This window comes from Typopeltis vanoorti, chromosome 19, assembly GCF_054136105.1.
Source record: "Typopeltis vanoorti isolate ZY-2024b chromosome 19, IOZ_Tvanoo_1.0, whole genome shotgun sequence".
Taxonomy (NCBI): domain Eukaryota; kingdom Metazoa; phylum Arthropoda; class Arachnida; order Uropygi; family Thelyphonidae; genus Typopeltis; species Typopeltis vanoorti.
In genome coordinates this window covers 67,756,198-67,774,698 of record NC_143567.1, presented here as the reverse complement: position 1 = coordinate 67,774,698, position 18,501 = coordinate 67,756,198, and the positions used below count along the sequence as shown (strand labels likewise).

The 18,501-nt window shown below is 33.8% G+C and overlaps 1 protein-coding gene across 1 annotated transcript in view; it reads left to right on the top strand.

The window, feature by feature from the left end:
- The window catches only part of Sec63 (translocation protein Sec63), a 229,121-nt gene that overhangs the window by 15,923 nt on the left and 194,697 nt on the right, over positions 1 to 18,501 (top strand). The window contains exons 2-3 of the mRNA XM_090408926.1: positions 11,337 to 11,442; positions 11,538 to 11,652. Of these exons, the coding sequence (XP_090265052.1) occupies positions 11,337 to 11,442; positions 11,538 to 11,652 (221 nt within the window). The remainder of the gene's footprint in view (positions 1 to 11,336; positions 11,443 to 11,537; positions 11,653 to 18,501) is intronic.

Below are 18,501 nucleotides of genomic sequence, written 5' to 3'. Positions count from 1 at the left end.
ATTATATACTATATTTTTACAATAAGCTAGAGAAAATGAAATGTTATCAATGAAACTCTAAGGAAGTGAAAATACATTTACAGTATTATGCTCTATTCATGTAGATAATTAGCATTCTTAATTATCTGACAGAATTGCTTTGTGGTAGCCTTGCCTATACACTAATGAATGAATTGTTATAAAATTTTTATTTTATTCTAATTAATTAAACTAATTAATAACAGTTACTTTTATGAAGTTATGATTTAACACTGCATCTTTACATTTATTTAAGTTTCTCTCAACTGTGAATAGCACCATGTACAGTCTGTAAGCTTTGATAAATTTTAACTTTTTATAATAGATTTACATATTTTTATGGTAGTAAATGATAAAATACACTACACTAGTTTCTACAAATATTTTATGCATTCATGACATACCTAACTTTTTCGTAATTTTTTTTTGATATTTCTAAGCTACACGGTTCGTCTGCGCCTGTTTTTAAATTGTTATTACAGATCTCAAAAAAATTTTCCGATGTATTTATTAAAAAAAAAAAAAAAAAAAAAAAAAACTGTATATAAGTGGAACCGCACAGTTCAAACCCGTGTTCTTCAAGAATCAACTGTATATAGCCAGTTCAGCTGATCTCTTAGCATCTCTGCTGATACCCCATCAGTCCGCTATTGCTGAATTCTTATTCTGCTTATGCAAAAGCTCTAGTACATCCTCATGCACATTATTTTTTTTCACCAGTGTAGAGGTAGCATTGAGCTCCAATTTGCATACACCAGGTTGCGATAACTTGAGTAAAATGACATATTGTTAGTTAGAAAATTGGAACAACTCTTGCATATTTTCAGTCAAAGTGCTATTTTCAATCTTATTAATTTATTGATTAAAATCAAATTAACATATCTGCTTACCACCAAAAGAGTCATCCTTGCTTTCAAGTTATCAGTTGCTAAATTATTTATTTAGGAAATATTTCCACATCTGACAGTTGTTCATGTATCTACTCAAGATGTTTAATTCAGTTCTTTTTGCAACCCACAGCTGGATTAAAATTATTTCTGAGGAATTGGTTATGCTTAATTCATTCTAGTTATCCTTTACTCCTTTTTTAATGTTTTCCCCTCTAATATTAGCATTCTTAACTAGCTGTAATTGAGATTTTCTTTACAATCTTTCATTCCATTCTAATTTTAGCCTATGTTTATCATATATGAGCTGGACTTGTTATTTTCTATTTTTATGAACTTTTCTTAGAATAAAATTAATTGATTTTACAAGAGACATGATCCAAATAAAATCTTTAGTTATTTGAATGTCAAAATTAATGTAATATAGACAGAGGCGTAGCTAGGGGAGGGGTGGTCTGCCTAGGACAGCACTTTGAATCTTTTTGAACTTTTGCAGTTAATTCTAAAATGCAGTCTTGAGAACTCAGTTCCAAATATTGTAATACTACTGTGAATTTTCCTCACAGGAGTTTTTCTAAATAAAATTGATTAAGAATTACCTACATTATTATGAAATAGACTTCGTCAATGTCATCGACGATTTTGCTAACAGAAAAGCAAGAAAAATAACATTTTAGAATGTTGAAATTAAAGTTTTACTTTAAAAATAAACATAGTGTTTTAAATTATTTCTCTGTACCTCGTGTTGACGTTTTGTAGTATTTTTGGTGTGTATTGAGAGGGTTGGCAAACTCGGAGACTGCCCTGGGTGGCAAAAGCTTTAGCTACACCACTGAATATAGAGAAGCTGTGACCCTCTTGTTGCTTAGAGCTAATTAACAAAATATAAAATTGTTTTTATATATTTAGTTTGCCAGTTTTTTTTTTTTTTTTTTTTTAAAGTTCAGTTTTAAATTTGCTGTCTATTGAAATATTTCTTAGTTTTAATTTTTCATATACCCACATGACCTGAATTGATTAGTTTTTGTTCTTTATTTTTCCTTTATTTTATTGAATGCAATGCTGCTTCAGAAATTATCAAATTTTTTAATAAACTGGAAAGAGAAAAAGGAGAAATGCAATACTTATGACTTTATTCTCAATGACCATTCCAGAATTGCTAAGTTTAAAGGAATGTTCTTATGTTAGCAGTATTTATTCCCTCCTATTTTTGAATATTCCATGGTCAAGATTTCTCTACAATACATTTAAACTTAATTGAGAAGCTCAAGTTGAATAGCCATGAAGATCTTGTAAATGTGACTCCTTAAAATCATTGAGTTTTAAATTATACTATGCCATATGCTTTTCAAAAAATATAATTCTTTCACTGTAGAATATAAATATGTAGATAATCCATATTTAAATATAGTAATTGGTTTTTGTATAAACTTGTTGAGTGCTGGTTATTATTTTGCATTAGTTTTAACAGTGATGATTCATTTTTGTAATGCTCTGATACCTCAAGTTTTAGTATATAACAGTGTTTCACCAGACATCAGATATTTCATCTTTGAAATATTTGTCTCAAATATTTGATATATCTGAGAATATTTAAAATATCTGAAAATTTTATTATTTTTTTCCAAAAGAAATCTTGATGTGACTAACTAACATACAAGATGATTGGTATATATTAGCATTCTTCATACATTATCACCAGGAAGAACTTAAGGTTCAAGTTCAGAATAGAGGTCATTGACATAACTGTAATGCATATATACAAAGAAAACAGGGTTTGTGCAGCCATGTGTAAATAAGTGCTAGGTGATGGCTTAGGTACACCCAATAGGATGTATCTTAAAAAGCACAGCTACTATGTTGTTGATAGTAAAATTGGAATCTGCAATGTATGATTTTTCTTAAATAGATATTAGATGTCTTTATTTGCTATAAATTATTAGTCCATATTTTTGAAAGAAGATATCTATGTGAATAAATTAGTTGCAATTAAAGAATCTATATAATATGGCAAAAACCATTACTCAAATATTAAGTATTTGAGTAATGGTTTTCCACTTCTAGTTTGATGTTGTAATTTGAAAAGTTTCAGATTTAAAATTGGTATTTGATTTTTCAATAACAAATTTTAAGTTGCTGAATTTCAAAACATTGTTAAAATAAATAAAGCATTGTATAAGCAAAATTTCACCCACAGAGGTGTATTTCTGGTAATATTACTAAATTCACAAGGCTTGAAAAGCTGTTTTTATTCTATGGAGAATAAAAAAAAAAAATAAGTCCTATAACTTGAATTTCACTGAGCTATATGCAAATTGATTGTGTTGTTCCCTAGCATTAGTTTTGCAATTTGATATTTCTAGTTTAAGGCTGCTGGTTGGAATTTTAATTATATAAGGTTGTGCCTCATTGGGAAAATCGGATTAATTTTTACCAAAGATAACATTGTCTGAGAGAAAACAATTAACTTTAGTGTTCAGATTATCTCTAAATTGAGGTTAATAGATATCCATTTGCAGCATATGCTAATTAGAATTAATTCCAACTGAGAGAAATAGTCTCACACAGGCATTCTTTATATAGTTACCTAACTTGTCTCATCAGTCTTGAAAGTATGAAAATAGGCATTCACAGTAAGTTAAAAAAAAAAAAAAAAAAAAAAAAAAATTACTGATACTTATTATCTTTAATCTTTACAGTGTAGAATACCTTAGAATAATTTAATACTTCTGACATTTCGGAAAGTCAAATTACCATAAATTAAAGATACCAAAAAATTATATATTTGGTTTAATCCTTTATCCAAGTGTAAGTAAACAATGTTTGCATCTGAGTATTTTCAGGACTGTGCAACTCGTGCTAAAGGTGGTATGACTTCACATCACTTGCCATCAAATTACCATAATTGGATATAACATACAGACAGATATGTGCATGCACTTGGATGAGACTGAAGAAGAGCAACCAGTAGGCCTAAAGTCCTAAATAGTGCCCCCACTAAGGCACCAAATTAAGTGTTTTCCAGGTTTGAGGCAGTTCCATGTGTCCAGATTTGAGGTTTGGATAGTCCCTCATGTTTGTATTTGCTATGGTGAAGTAAGGTTGGCTGTTTTTTTTTAGTATATCCTGTGGTGGATGTTTGTGAGAAAGTATGATGAGAGTCGGCCATTGCAATGGAACTGTATACCCCCTCCCATGCTAATATGGCTAAGACTTGTTGAGACATGTCTTAGCCGTATTAGTATGTGGGGGGGGTATAAAAGTGTGGCTTGTTGTGCTCACCCACAGTGCATAATTATCACTTCAATTGTAAACTAAAATGGCAGAGCAACATGATATTCTGGAATCCATGGCTTGGAGAGCCATTGGTCTCTTGAGCAACAACTTGTTGCGACAAATGCAGCTAGTTGTCGCTCAAGTGCATTGTGTACAGGTATCCCTTGCTTAATGTGGTTTTGCTTAACGCAGATTTGATTATCGCGGTAAAATTAATTGCGGCAATCCCTTGATATACGCGGCAAGGGTTTTGATTAATGCGCCTTTAACCCTGAGGAGCTTGCAGCTGATCTGACAGATACAAGCAAAATGCTTAATATAAATATTCTCACACAATTCAGTATATAGCTTGGGGGTCATGAGTAGTTGTGCATTCATATGTTGCGAGTGATATTCCGCACTGTTTTTTTGCTGTCAGTTTGGTTTAACACATGTTATAAAGGTTTGTGATATTTGACAGTAAACTGTATCTGAGAGATACCGCGACCTCTGATGTCAGTATAGTATGGTTTAGTTTTTTTTTTTTTCATTCTTTGATCAATAGTCTTTAGATTGTAACTGAAAATAAATAAACCATCATGTATTACAATAGAGAGCCAAAGACTGATTTATCATACATCTCCTCTAGGAGATGTGTTTTACATTTATGGAAAATACTAAGCAAAAGTGATCTGGAACTTACCCCACCTTTACTACGAGTTGCCCATAAGTTTGGTTTTGCTTGCATCCACCTAAACTTTTAGTTTCTATATATTCGGCATGAAACTCTTGTAGTGTCTATATTTGGCTATGTTGGATTCAATATCCACTTAATTTGTACCTGTTATGTTTTATATTTGCAGTGTTTTTTCTTTATGTTTATTGCTTTTTTGCCGAAGTCTGGAGAGTCATTTTGCTTATTATCATAGAATTTATGCCGATAAGAAAAAACACTAAAACTGTTCAAACGACTTTTGATAACTTCTTTTGATAAAAAAATGCAGTAAATAATGTAGGTACAAATATTTATTAAACATTTACTTTGCATTCATTTTTTATCTTTCCTAAAAGAGTACCACATAAAACGAATTATTAATACAGTAATCGATCATGGACGAATTGTAATTTTTACCATTGATTATTAGATTTGATATATGCTGTAACATCGAGGGATTAATTAACAGTGTTAAGCGAGGGATACCTGTATTTCAAAGCATAATTTTGCGACTTTGGAATCGCTTTCTGGAGATGGGAAATGTTTGAAATTGTGTTCATTCCATAGGTTTATATGCTCGAAGACTTGCATTCGAAGGTTTGCATTCCACTTACTGCAAATCACAAAAGAGCCCAAAGAATTTGGACACAGGAACACCACAATTGGACAAATGAGGATTGCACTAGTGTACTTTTTAGTGACAAGTCCAAGTTCAGTCTGCAACCACATAATCGACGTATCTTGATATGCCGTGAAAATTGAACAAGAAATAATCCAAGTTTGTTCGTGAAAGATCCCAACATCAAGGAGGGAGTTTGATGGTATGGGCCGGAATAAGTATAGGTAGCCATACTGAACTCTATATTATCATAAATGGTTTCTTAACTGCCCGAAGGTATCACAGTGAGATTTTGGCTGCTGCATATAGATGAAGCCATGTGCAGCATCCATTGGCCAAGAATTCATTTTTATGGATGACAATGCTCGTCCACACCGTGCAAATTTGTCACAAAAGTGGTTTGAGGAAGAAGGTATTGAATGAATGGACTGGCTTGCCTGTTCTCTGAATTGTAATCCAATCGAACATGCCTGGGATGCTTCAGGTAGGCGAGTTTCTGCTCAACTGGTGCCACCACGATTGCTTCAAGAGCTTGAAATTGCTTTCACAGAAGAGTGGGGAAATATCCTAAAAAATTTGATCATCTTATCCAGTCCATGTAATCAAGATGTGCTGCTGTTTTGGCTGTTAATGGAGCACAGGCCAGAAGGGGTGATTAGCTTGTTGGTGATAATGATATTCACCCTATGTAGATGTTTGTAATTGAAGGACATTTGCAAACATTCATGTTCATGGTGGGACCTGAACCCTTAGCTTATTGGCTAGCTAGGTTAGATATGCTAAATATCTAACCTTCTAAATATCTTGGACAACTAGGCTGGCATCAGCATGGTAAGAAGGCAAAATCAGATTATGATAGGAAATTAGACCAAAAGAAATACCAAATAGTTATTTCATTACATTATAATTAATAGACCAATTATGGCAGGATAATTTTAATCAATGCTGATAGTAGGGAAGTGAAAGAAGAAGGAATAGTTGAATTATTGAATGCATCATTGCATGCAGAGAGGAATCAAGTGGCATGTATGACAGACTGATATGAGAATTGAAGTAGATGAATTGAAGGTGTTTAGGAGATTACAAAATCTCAGTATAAATTCTGCTGAGATATCATCCTGTGTGCCATGATAATGTGCAAGATAATTGGCAATGCCTCTGACCATGTTTGTCTTGGCTCTAGCAGGGTTTTCAAGAGAGTGCAAGAGGATAAAATAGTACACCTACGTAAGTCTTCATCAGATGTAGGGAATTATAGAACCAATCAGTATCTGAGGAGTAGTGGTTAAGGTATTAGAAAAGTTGGACAGAATTCAAGAATGGATGGATAGGAATATGATAATACTCTATGGGAGGAAGCACAGCTTTGTGAAGAATAGGTCTTGTTTTGAGTAATTTACACTTACTTTCTTATTAAAGTGACATTTGAAGTGGATAAAGGAAATGGCTATCACAATGCTGTTGGACTTGTCAAAGACATTTGACTAGATATCACATGGAGCAATAAAGCTAATGGGTATGATAAATTTAGTTTAATCCTTTATCCAAGTGTAAGCAAACAAAGTTTGCGCCTGAAAGTATCTTCAGGACTGGGGTAAGGTAGTACAACACCGGGTAACTCGTTGCAAAGGTGGACCAAACTAACATCACTCCTATCTCAGTATCTCCCATAATGCAAAACACATCTCCTTGCAGATATGTATAATGTTACACATTAAGGGGAGGGCCACTACCCAGACTAGTTTCGACATTTATTGAGTTATTGAGGTCTCTTCAGTGGGAGCCAGGCCCAGATGTGGAGATACCAGACAGAAGCAATAGCAAGGTCATCTCTACCTATAGGAGTTGCCAAAGGGTGTGCCACCTTTTTATTAAATTACTCTGGATTTAGAGAAAGATGTTGAAAGTTTATTTTTCACTTGGTTAGACTATATTAAATTTAGTTTAATCCTTTATCCAAGTGTGAGCAAACAAAGTTTGCACCTTTGGCAACTCCTATAAGTAGAGATGACCTTGCTATTGCTTATGCCTGGTATCTCCACATCTGAGTCTTGCTCCCACTGAAGAGACCTCAATAAAGGTCGAAACTAGTCTGGGTAGTTGCCCTTCCCTTAATGCATAACATTATACATATCTGTAAGGAGATGTTTTGCATTATGGGAAATACTGAGATAGGAGTGATGTTAGCTTGGTCCACCTTTGCAACGAGTTGCCAGGTTACTGCCTTACCCCAGTCCTGAAGATACTTTCAGGCGCAAACTTTGTTTGCTCACACTTGGATAAAGGATTAAACTAAATTTATTATAGTCTAACCAAGTGAAAAATAAACTTTCAGAGCTAATGAGTATTGGATTAGCCATCAATTGGATTAGGTCATTGATATATAGAAGAAAGAGAATTGGTGAGAGAACTGAGCTGAGAAACTCCTGCATTATGTTTCAATACAAGGAACCCTCAGCTATTACATTAATGCACATCTAGTAAGAAAGCCGACAATCCAGTTGCAGAATTCACTGGACAGACCAAATGATGGGGGATTTTCTTAATAAATCCTCATGCCAGACCTGTTGAACCCTTGGAGATATCAGAGCATGATCCTGAGGCTTGCCAAATTTTTCCATGGTATTTGTTCAGAGATGAGCAACATAAGTAAACAGATTCTCTGTTATTAACAGTGGTAGAATCTATATTGCTAATCATTTATTAGTGGGTGCCTTCAAGGTAATATTTGGAGTTGAATGTTGATAGTTCTGTCTATTACTTTTAAGAGAATAGAAGCAAGAGAAATTGGGCAGTAGTTAGATGGTAAGGATCTCTCACCCTGTTTGGGAATGGGTTGTATGTAGTTAGATGGCAGAGTGGAAGTCGACTGTAGAACACACACTTAGATGATAAGGATCTCTCTCACCCATTTTGGGAATGAGTTGTATGTAGACATAAGGTCTATGCTGTTAGTTAGATAGATGGCAGAGTGGAAGTCAACTGTAGAACACACACACTTTTAGGATGATTGGAAAAATGCTGTCAGAACCAGAAGACTTTGGTATCTAACTCTAATTTGGATAAGATTCTTTCGATCGTTTTCTGGCAAAAGTTCAAAGAGAACATTGTGTGGTCAGTGTTTGAAATGGTTGGGGGGGGGGAATTTGCTAGGGTCAACCATACAGGAATTAGATAAGTGAGAAGTCTGGAGTTTGACCTATGTTTGAGAATCTCAGTACATTAATTGATCAGACATTAAGCTGTCCAGTATTTTCTACTAAAAACTAGTCACTCTGCTCTTGTCACTTAGACTGCCAGTAGCTTGCATCATTTGCAAAAATGGATGATTTGATTTGTGGTAAGAATCAAATTCAGTGGCTATAAGAGTAACTGAATAATGAAATTTACTACATACCATCATATTAAGCTAATACCTGTGGGGAGGAGTTTCAAAATTAAATCTTAATAAATTTCTAATTTCTTTATTGCAGTTAAATAAATCGCAATTTGAATTTGGAAAAATACTTTCTGCTCATCAAGAATATATGTACCTGAAAAATGCATTGGATAGCAAAGCAGTTTTTTAAGAAATTAATGTAATGTTGGATGCAGAAATCTAATTTAAGACTGTTTTGATAGTCTTTTCTATGCATACTAATGCTGTGAACAAGATTGCACCTTTTGGGATTATAAGTTACATTGGCATATCATTAGAGATTATCATAAGAGATCTCCATGGAGTTAACAGACTCATCATGGAGAAGTCTCATCACTGTGCAAGTAACTTCCTTTTGTATTAAACTTTAAACTCATTCACATTCCTATATAAATTATCAATTGGTGTACAATTATTTATTAATAAAATATTTTGCTCGCTTCACGTGATATCTGCCGACATTCAAGCCTTTTATATGTAAGAGGAAACTATATAATCTCATCAACAAAAAAAGTTGGGATTTGTGGCACATTACTTATTGGGTATTGACATATGACCAATTTCATAATCTCATTTCTTCTAATTTACATAAGAGTTCCATGCAGTTCTTTGAAATGCTTTTTGCAAAATCCAGCAGCATCATGTGCTATTTCCTTTATCTAACTTCATTCTATTATAAAAAGTTAGTAAATTACTCAAGTATGACTAACCATTCACAAATCCATGTCTCTCATAGTGTGTCATATTCCTTTCCACCTGTTCCTAAATTCTCTCTGTTTGACCAACTTTTACCATCATTGCCAAGATACTGATTGGACTATAATTTGCTACTGCAGTCCTAAAGTCTTCTTTCTGCAAGGGAATTATTCTGCCCTACTTCCACTCCCTTTGGACTCGACCAGAGCTGAGACTTAAATAGCCTGGTCAGAGACATTAGCATTTCCCTTGTATGTTCTTGTAAAATCCAAGCTGATATCCCATCTAATCCCCCAATGTAAACATTTCAATGCAGAATCTCAATGCAAACATTTCATGTTTGCATTGAGATTCTGCTATATCCTAAGTACTTACTTCCAATTCATCAACCTCCTGTTCCTACATCAGTCCCTGTCACAGCACTATCTTCATTTGAATGATATATCCTTGCAAAGGGGTCATTCATTAATGCAGCTATTTTGTCTGCTTCTGTCACCTCACTGCCATCAGTACTTTCTAGTTATCCTTCCATAGTCATTTCCTTGCTTTGCACATAATGAAAGAACTCTGTGGGATTTCCTTTGGCCTACTCAGCTAATTTCATCTCATAATTTGATTTTGCTTTCCTTGCCATACTGGTCACCTTTCTTGCATGACCTTTGTACTGTTTGTGAGCTTGCTGGTCATCTTTCTCCTTATATACTCTCCATATTCTTTTTTTTTTCTTGCAGCTCCTACTTAATGATACTACTCATCTAATTCCTACTTATTAATCCATCTGATCTTAGATATATAGTCTGATGTTGCTTTTTCAAGATACCCTTCATTATATTCCATGTACTGCTGATATCCTTTAGGAGGAAGCCTGCATCAGGCTTCCTCCTAAGCTTGTCATAATCACTTGCATTGTAGTTCTATACTTTTTCAATGAAAATTCCATGTTCCACAATCTCCTAAGTTAATGGTTACATGATTGCTCTTCTGAAGTGGAGGCAATGTGGGGCCATCTTGGTTATGGACAGTATCTTTTGATGCTACAACCAGATCCAACACTGAGAGATAATTACTTTTCAAGTAATTTATCTATCAGTAGGTGTATAAATTCCATTTCCTTACTGCCACATGATCTTTTTTCCCTCCCCCTTCTAATCCATCTCCATAGTTGAAATTCCCTATAATAATTACTCTACCTGCACTCATTGCACTAATTTGCTGATGTATGTCCTTACCATCCTTAGAATCCCCTGGCCTATAGCAGCAAGCTAACTGTATATTTTATTCTATTGGCTTTAAATCTTATATCAGATTGCCTCAAAAAACTGCCATCCACTTTTCTGTTTTCTACTTTTTTTTTTTTTTGGCTGAATTTATCATCAGTAGCAGTACTCCTCCTTTAAAACATTAGAAATTTTAAAGAATTGTTGGGGGGGGGTAGGCTATACTGTGGCATTTTTTTCCCTGGCCTTCAATAATGCAGTGAAATTTTATATACCATCTAAAGACTTAAGAAACACCCATTTCCATAATAGAACTAAACCCACAGTCTGTTGTTAACAAAAAAAAGTTATCCACTGTTATGTGGAGTGAAGTATCCTCTCATAATAAGTTCTTGGAGGTGCCATACAATAATGCTTAATGCTCATTAATGTTAAAAGTAGTGAAGTACTACAGTAAGGCTTTGTTTTTTATATTACTTATTGAAGTTTTTTTTTTTTAAAAAAAAAACAGAAGATGAAAAAAGAGATAAGAAGCAATGCCATTGTGAAAATTGTTCCCTTAAAAATAGTCGCCTTAGAGCAAAAGAGCCTTGGAGGAAAGCAAAATTACGACTAGTGTAAGTTGTGATTGTATTTTATAGTACAATTCCTAGCCCTGATTAAAAAATATGATGATAATAAATAAATAAAATTTTATATTTTTTATTTCCAGAAAGTTACTTCTCTGTTTAGGATGGGCATCTCTGTTTGCAACAGCATACAAAGTAGCTCATCTTCAGCATGATTATATTGCTTGGGATCCTTTCGAAATTCTTCAGATAGATCCAGTAAGTGAAGTGCTAAATGCCATTTAAAAAAATTGTAAATATATTAAAATTATTTTTAATAAAATAATACTGCATTTACAAGGATGTGAAGTGTATCCTTTTAATTACTGATGAACCTAATTTTCAACATTTTAATTCTGTATGTACTTTAATCAGCATTTTTAGATGGTTTTCAGTGCCAATAAATTTGTCCTTTGATACTTATTTTGCAAAATTGTTAGTAATGCATAGCTGAATGGTATGCTCTAGTTTTTTTTTTTTTTTTTTTCAGCTGAAGTGTTTTGTCACCCTCACCTCACACTCTATATTGTTTCAGTATTTACAGAAGAAAACTTAATCAAGTTATGATATACAGTAATCCCTTCTTATCTCTAGGGGAATATATTCAAAGATCCACAGTAGATACCTGAAACTAAGGATAGCACATGTACTATGTTTTTTCCTATACATACTTATGATAAAGTTTAATTTATAAATTTGGCACAGTAAGAGATTAGCAACAATTACTACTAATAAAATAGAATAATTATTACAGTATATTGCTATACAATAAGCCCAACAGCGATGCATCCGCTGTGGTCTCCCGTAAACTTCCATGTTAATGAAATGACTGTTGGGAGGGAAAGAGTCCAACTTTTGAAATGGAATAATTCAAACTGTACTAATGAGCCCCAATTTTCTTTGGTTGTGCTGTTATAACTAAAAGTAAGAAATTGCATGATATGCAAATTTTGAAAATTTAGATGTATTCAATTCCTTCCAGTTTTAACCCTAAGTGACTAACAGGCAGGTAGCATATACAGTACAGTGTGGATATGTTGAACAAATGGATGATTCACATTCTGGGTGGGACGATGTGAGATTTCATCATGCTACTCAGAACAGTGCACGATTTAAAACTTATGAATTGTTTATTTCTGGAATTTTCCATTTAATATTTTTTGACCAAGGTTGACACAGTTAACTGAAACTGCAGAAAGCGAACCTGCAGATAAGGGGAGCGGGACTACTGTAATCACGAACAGCCAACTTGCTTTGTTTTTATAGGAAAACATGCACTGTTTTTTTTTTTTTTTTTAAATCACATTTAAATTATCAAATTCCCAACATGTACATTAAAGACACGTACAGGATACTATCATTGTAAAACATAATGAGCTTATGTTGTTATAATATACAGTAATCTATTTCTTCTTGGACTTCCTCTGAGTCATTTTCCTGGAATCTTCGTTATGACTCCTGTTTTGCTAATCCTTCCTTTTCCGTTCCATTTAAGTGGCCATACCACATGAGAATTGGCTTTGCTCACACATTACTGGATGTTAAGAATATCAAGTTTCCTCTTGATATTGACAAGTAAAAATAAGGAGGTTATTAACCCTGTTTTAAGGCTCTGCTGGAGTAGTCAAGATGAAACTGAATTTCAGAGAGAATTCAGTGACAAGTGACCAAGCTGGTCACTTGTCACTGAATTTAGATGGTAGGTTTGTGGAATGCTCCCTGAGAAAATAGGTTGAAGGTGTGTGTGCGTTGCACAGTTTAGTTAACAGGCTGAGGATAGGGGACATGATAAAAACTTATATGTTACTAAAGGGATGCACAAAAGAAATTTTTCAGTACATGAGTAGTGGCAGGAAAACAAGGGGGTCATCCCTGAATAAATTTAAGGAATGGTATGATAAGTATTGCGTGAATAATGGGTAATCTGGGTCTCCCATGATGAGTCTCTTGACTCCATGGAAATACCATATAATAATATCTTCATTGTTGATGATTCTGCCATTGATTCCATTCACTCTTAATTTTTCACAGAACTTGCATCTGTGTTTCTGAAATTTCATCAACTGTTTTACTTCTAACCTAGCTCTCATATCCATAAGTTAAGGTCAATATGAACATTGTCCTTATATGTAGCCAGTTTAGTGTTTTTGCTAATTTCTATTTTATTCCATCCAAATTTATTCATTTGACTTCCCACCATATCATCATTGCTTATTCTGTTTCCATATATAATTGCCATCTTCACTCGGGAGAAGTTGAAAAAAACGTTAGTTTTACTATTCTGTAGGTTTTCTCACTTAGGAGGATGCAAATGATGTTTTTAATGTTCCTGCCTGTTTTCATATTTTTTTTTGTCTTTTTTTTTTTTTTTGCTGATTTTCATGCAAAATTTGTTACAGCAGTTATTCAGTTTAGTTAAGGTATTCCGTAAACTTGTACTGGATTTAAGAATATATATGCATAAAGTAAGGACCTGAGATTATCACCTCCAGTTGTGATATCAGGTATAATGTCACTTTCCTTGATAATGTGATACATATAGATGATTAATAACAGTGATAACATGTATGCTCTTGTCTTTTGCATTTGATTTTACATTAAACCATCTTTCTGTATCTCTGTCAATTTTAACCACTGACTTACAACTGAAACAGATCATGTATTGCTTGGTATGCTCCATTTACACCATATAAATGCAGCATTTTGAACAACTTTTCTCTTGGTATCTTTTCACATGACTTTTTGAGATCCATAAAACTATGTACAGATCTTATACTCTCATGATTTATCACCTAGTTTTCTTAAAGTGAAAATCTGGTTCTGACCATCTGTATTTGGCCCCTGAACCAGCATGTTCTCTGAGTTTCTCTTCAGTTGTTCTTGGTCTGAAGTATGAATGCGTAAATCTTCCTGGAACATTCAGTAAGGAAATTCCTGTATTATTCTCATCAGTTTTATTTCCCTTTTCATGGATTGGTATTATGAGAGTTCTTCTCCAGTCATCTGGAATTACTTGCTAACCACCCTTCTAAATTGTGTTTGCTGTGTGGCCCACTGTTGAAATTTTATACCTCCCATATTTGAACATTTCTGGTCAAATATTATTGCTTCAGTTACCTTTTGCACATTTCTGGTTTTTGATAGCTTTTTCTTCAAGTTTGAGATATTTTTGCACTACTCACCATTTCTCTTGATTATTTGTTACTGTTCTGTCACTTCTTGTTTCATTAGTCTTCTGAAGATTATCTTATAAGCACTCAAAACATCCATGTTATCTTTGGTTTTCATATTAGCTTTATCATCTCTGATTTCTTTTACTGTACTCCTTCCTCCGCTTCTAAGCTTTTTTGATAGCCTGCAGAAAACAATTTGTCACCTTCCTGATATGTCTTCTATTCCCATCATATTATATAAAATACATTGTTTCACTTGCGTGTATTTTTCTCGGTATTAACTGAACATATGCTGTGACTGACTTATAAGAGAAACTTCATTCTTAGTGGAAAACTGAAAATCAAATTAAAATTCAATTGTGGACTCAAGAATTTAAAGCGGTAGTCATGGAAAAGAAGAAAACATGCTGAAACTGCTTCTTTAAAATCCTTAGTCCACCATTGAGTCCCCCCCCCCCCCGATCTCTTTGCAGACATCTTCGCCACATGAATTTGTGCTTTGTGCTCACCTTTATGTTGGAATTTTGTGTTTAGTAATGACTATTAGTCAGTGTACATGTACTGAACAAAAATCCAGCAGGTACTTACCATCATTATTAATTTTGCTCTTTTCTCCAAATTTTCCCCAAATATTTCCATATGGTGAACATGGAAATATGGAAAAATTTCCATGTTCATTTCCTATTTTGCTATTCATTTATCTAACAAGGACCAATTTTTGTCAGCTGCCTTCTCTAGTGACTCAATAAAATTGCTCTACTTCTTCCTTTTTGTAATGTTCTTTAATGTTATATATGAGTGCATGATATTTTGTGAAGAATTCAATCTCACAGAAAAAAATAGTTTTGTTGTTCAGCATACTTGAATGACTAAATGACTGCTAAAACTTTGCAATGATCTTTTAATGTCTCATAAACAATTTTAGTATGTGAATAAGTAGTGTGGTAGTCTTGCACTGGATTATAAAATTTATCTGTCACTTAAAGATATCAAACCCCACAGTGGGATTGGAAACCCCTTTGAAAGCAGTCGACCATGAGTTTTGACATTTGCTTTGTGTTCATAAAGAGCATAGTGCTTATTAAATAAGTGATCTTAAGTTTTGTTTGGCACTGGAATCTTAATATAGAAATATTTATTCTGTGACTCTTTCATTCATCATGGATAAACTGCATCTGCAATAAACATGTTCTCCACTGGTGTAATGTGGACATTTTAAACTATATTTAACTGGCATACATTAGTTAAGTAATTCGAGATAATAATAATATTTATTATTATTACTATTAAGGAGACCTGCAGGAAGTCAAGGAAGGAATCATTGATGGAGACCACATACTACATGCATCAACTATCATATTTGTTCTTGAATTTATTTGCTCTGCTTGCACGCAGAGCATCCAATGACAGTCCATTCCAATCACGCACCACTCAATGAGAGAGAAATCTAGATCTCATTCCCTTCTTAGCAGCGTTCATTCTCAGCTTCCAAGGATGCCCTCTTGTCCTTTCCTGCCCTCCATAAAATAAAAAAATACTGAAATCACAATCAGCTGAAATCCTGTGTGACCCTTTCAGAAGTTTGTAAGTCGCAATCATATCATCCCTCTTTCTCATGTTTGCCTAGTGTCTGCAGTCTACACATTCTCAATCTATCCTCATAATCAATATTCCACAATCCTGATATCATTTTTATCATTCTACTTTACACTCTCTCCATTGTATCAGAATCACAACAGAGACCAGACCCGCTCACTATAGTTCAAGTGAGGTCTTATCAAGGAATTGTAAAGAGGCAAAATGACATCCTTATCTTTACATGTCAAAGTTAGTTGCAATTATTGCAATTATCTTTTGAGTTGTATTTGCAAATCGTTGCTACGTTGCCTGTGAATATCCCTAGCCTGATCAGTTTTTCTAGCATAATCACAGCAAAGTCATGACTTGACATTTACTGCAAGTACTGCATATCAGCTGCATTCCTGATTACCCTACCAACTTTGCATCATCAGCAAATAGCTGTTTGTTGCCTGTCAAATCCTTCCTAATGTCATTAATGTACTGATTGAATAACAGTGAACCAAGGACTGATCTTTATGGTACACTATTGATTACCTTAAATTCTATAGACTCCCCCCCCCCCACACACTACTTTTTGATATATCAATCAGCCATTCTCTTATCCATGTCAATATTTTATAATCCAAACCCATATTGTCCAATTTATGCAACAGTCTTCTATGTTGTATTCTGTCAAAAGCCTTAGTAAAATTCAAAAGTATCATGGTGTATCAATTTCCTTTGTATTGCTCAATGGTCACATTATTGTAGAATGTGAGCAGGTTATTAAAATATGACCTTCCCTTAGCAAACCCATACTATTCGTTGCAAAGTAGGTTCTCTGTCAGCCCATTTCTGAATGGGAGCCCTAACCTACCTTTCCAAAATCTTTCGGCCACTCCAGAGATACTGACAGGCCGATAGTTAGACATATTAGGTCTGTGCACCACCCTTTTGCAATAGGATTATCATACATTCTTTCCATTCCTGCAGATTCTTCCCTGTTCTGAGACTCAAATTATATAGCCTGGTTAAAGAAAGAAGAGAAGCTGGGTGAAGAACAAGCTGAATTCAGGCCACATAAAGGCTGTCAGGATCAGATTTTCACTTTACAACAAATAGTTAAGAAGTCATGGGAATATAACAAAGATCTGTATTTAAGTTTTGTAGTTCTGGAAAAAGCATATGACAGGGTGCCAAGAGAGAAGCTATTCAAAATGCTGCAGTTGTATGGTGTCAGTGGGCATTATATCAAGCAATACTTAGTCTTTATTTGAGTTGTAAGTCAGCAGTTAGAATTGAAGGAAGTACAAAAAGATGGTTTAATGTTAAATCTGGTGTCAGATAAGGATGTACATTATCCCCTCGGTTATTCATTATCTATATGGATCGCATTATGAAGGAAAGTGGTATTAAACCTGATATCCAAATTGGAGATGTTAATGTCAGCTCTTTGCTTTATGCGGATGATGTTATACTTCTAAATAAATCCGCGACAGGTCTGCAAGATTCCCTGACTAAATTGAATAACTGTTGTAATAGATATGTATGAAGGTCAGCAATAATAAGACAATGAAACTTTATATTAAGTCATTCTATTTCTGTTTCTTCGTTTCATTTTATTTTATCTAAATATTTGTTAACTCTTTGTTCATATAGCCATTGTATATTTGTATCATTTAATCTAATTTTATAAACAAATGTTTTAATTTTCTTTCTGTTCTTGTTATTTGTAGCCATTTAGGTGGTAATCTTAATTTTATTTTAACGAGGAAGTGGTCACTACTTTTTTCATATCCTCTGTGAACTCTAACATCTAAAGAGAACTTTGATGTCTTTTCATTTAAGATAAAGTAATCTAATATTTATTTCCATCTGCTTGCTGTTCAAGTATATTTATATGTCTTTATGTTTATAGAAAGAATTCATTATTTTAAGTTTATTATAAGCTACAAAGTCGATCAATTTTTTACCATTCCTGTTTAGAGTATGTTCCTATGTTACTATTAATTTTTGTGTTTCCAATTCTTGCATTTGTCTCCTGCTAATATTACATAATTATTTTTATTTATTTTATTATATATATTTTGTAACTGATGTTAAAGATACCAAGCTATTTTAAACCTGGTTTTACTCCATTTCCCAAGCTGACCCTGACATAGTGCAAGACCAAGGCAATTCATGGCAAAAGTAGAATAAGCTCTGATCACTAATCTTAATATTTACCCTTAATGCAAAGCCCATCTCCTGGAGAAGATGTATGATGCTTTGTATTAAAGGCAAGGGGCCACTACCCAGACTGGTTTCGACCTTTATTGAGGTCTCGTCAGTAGGA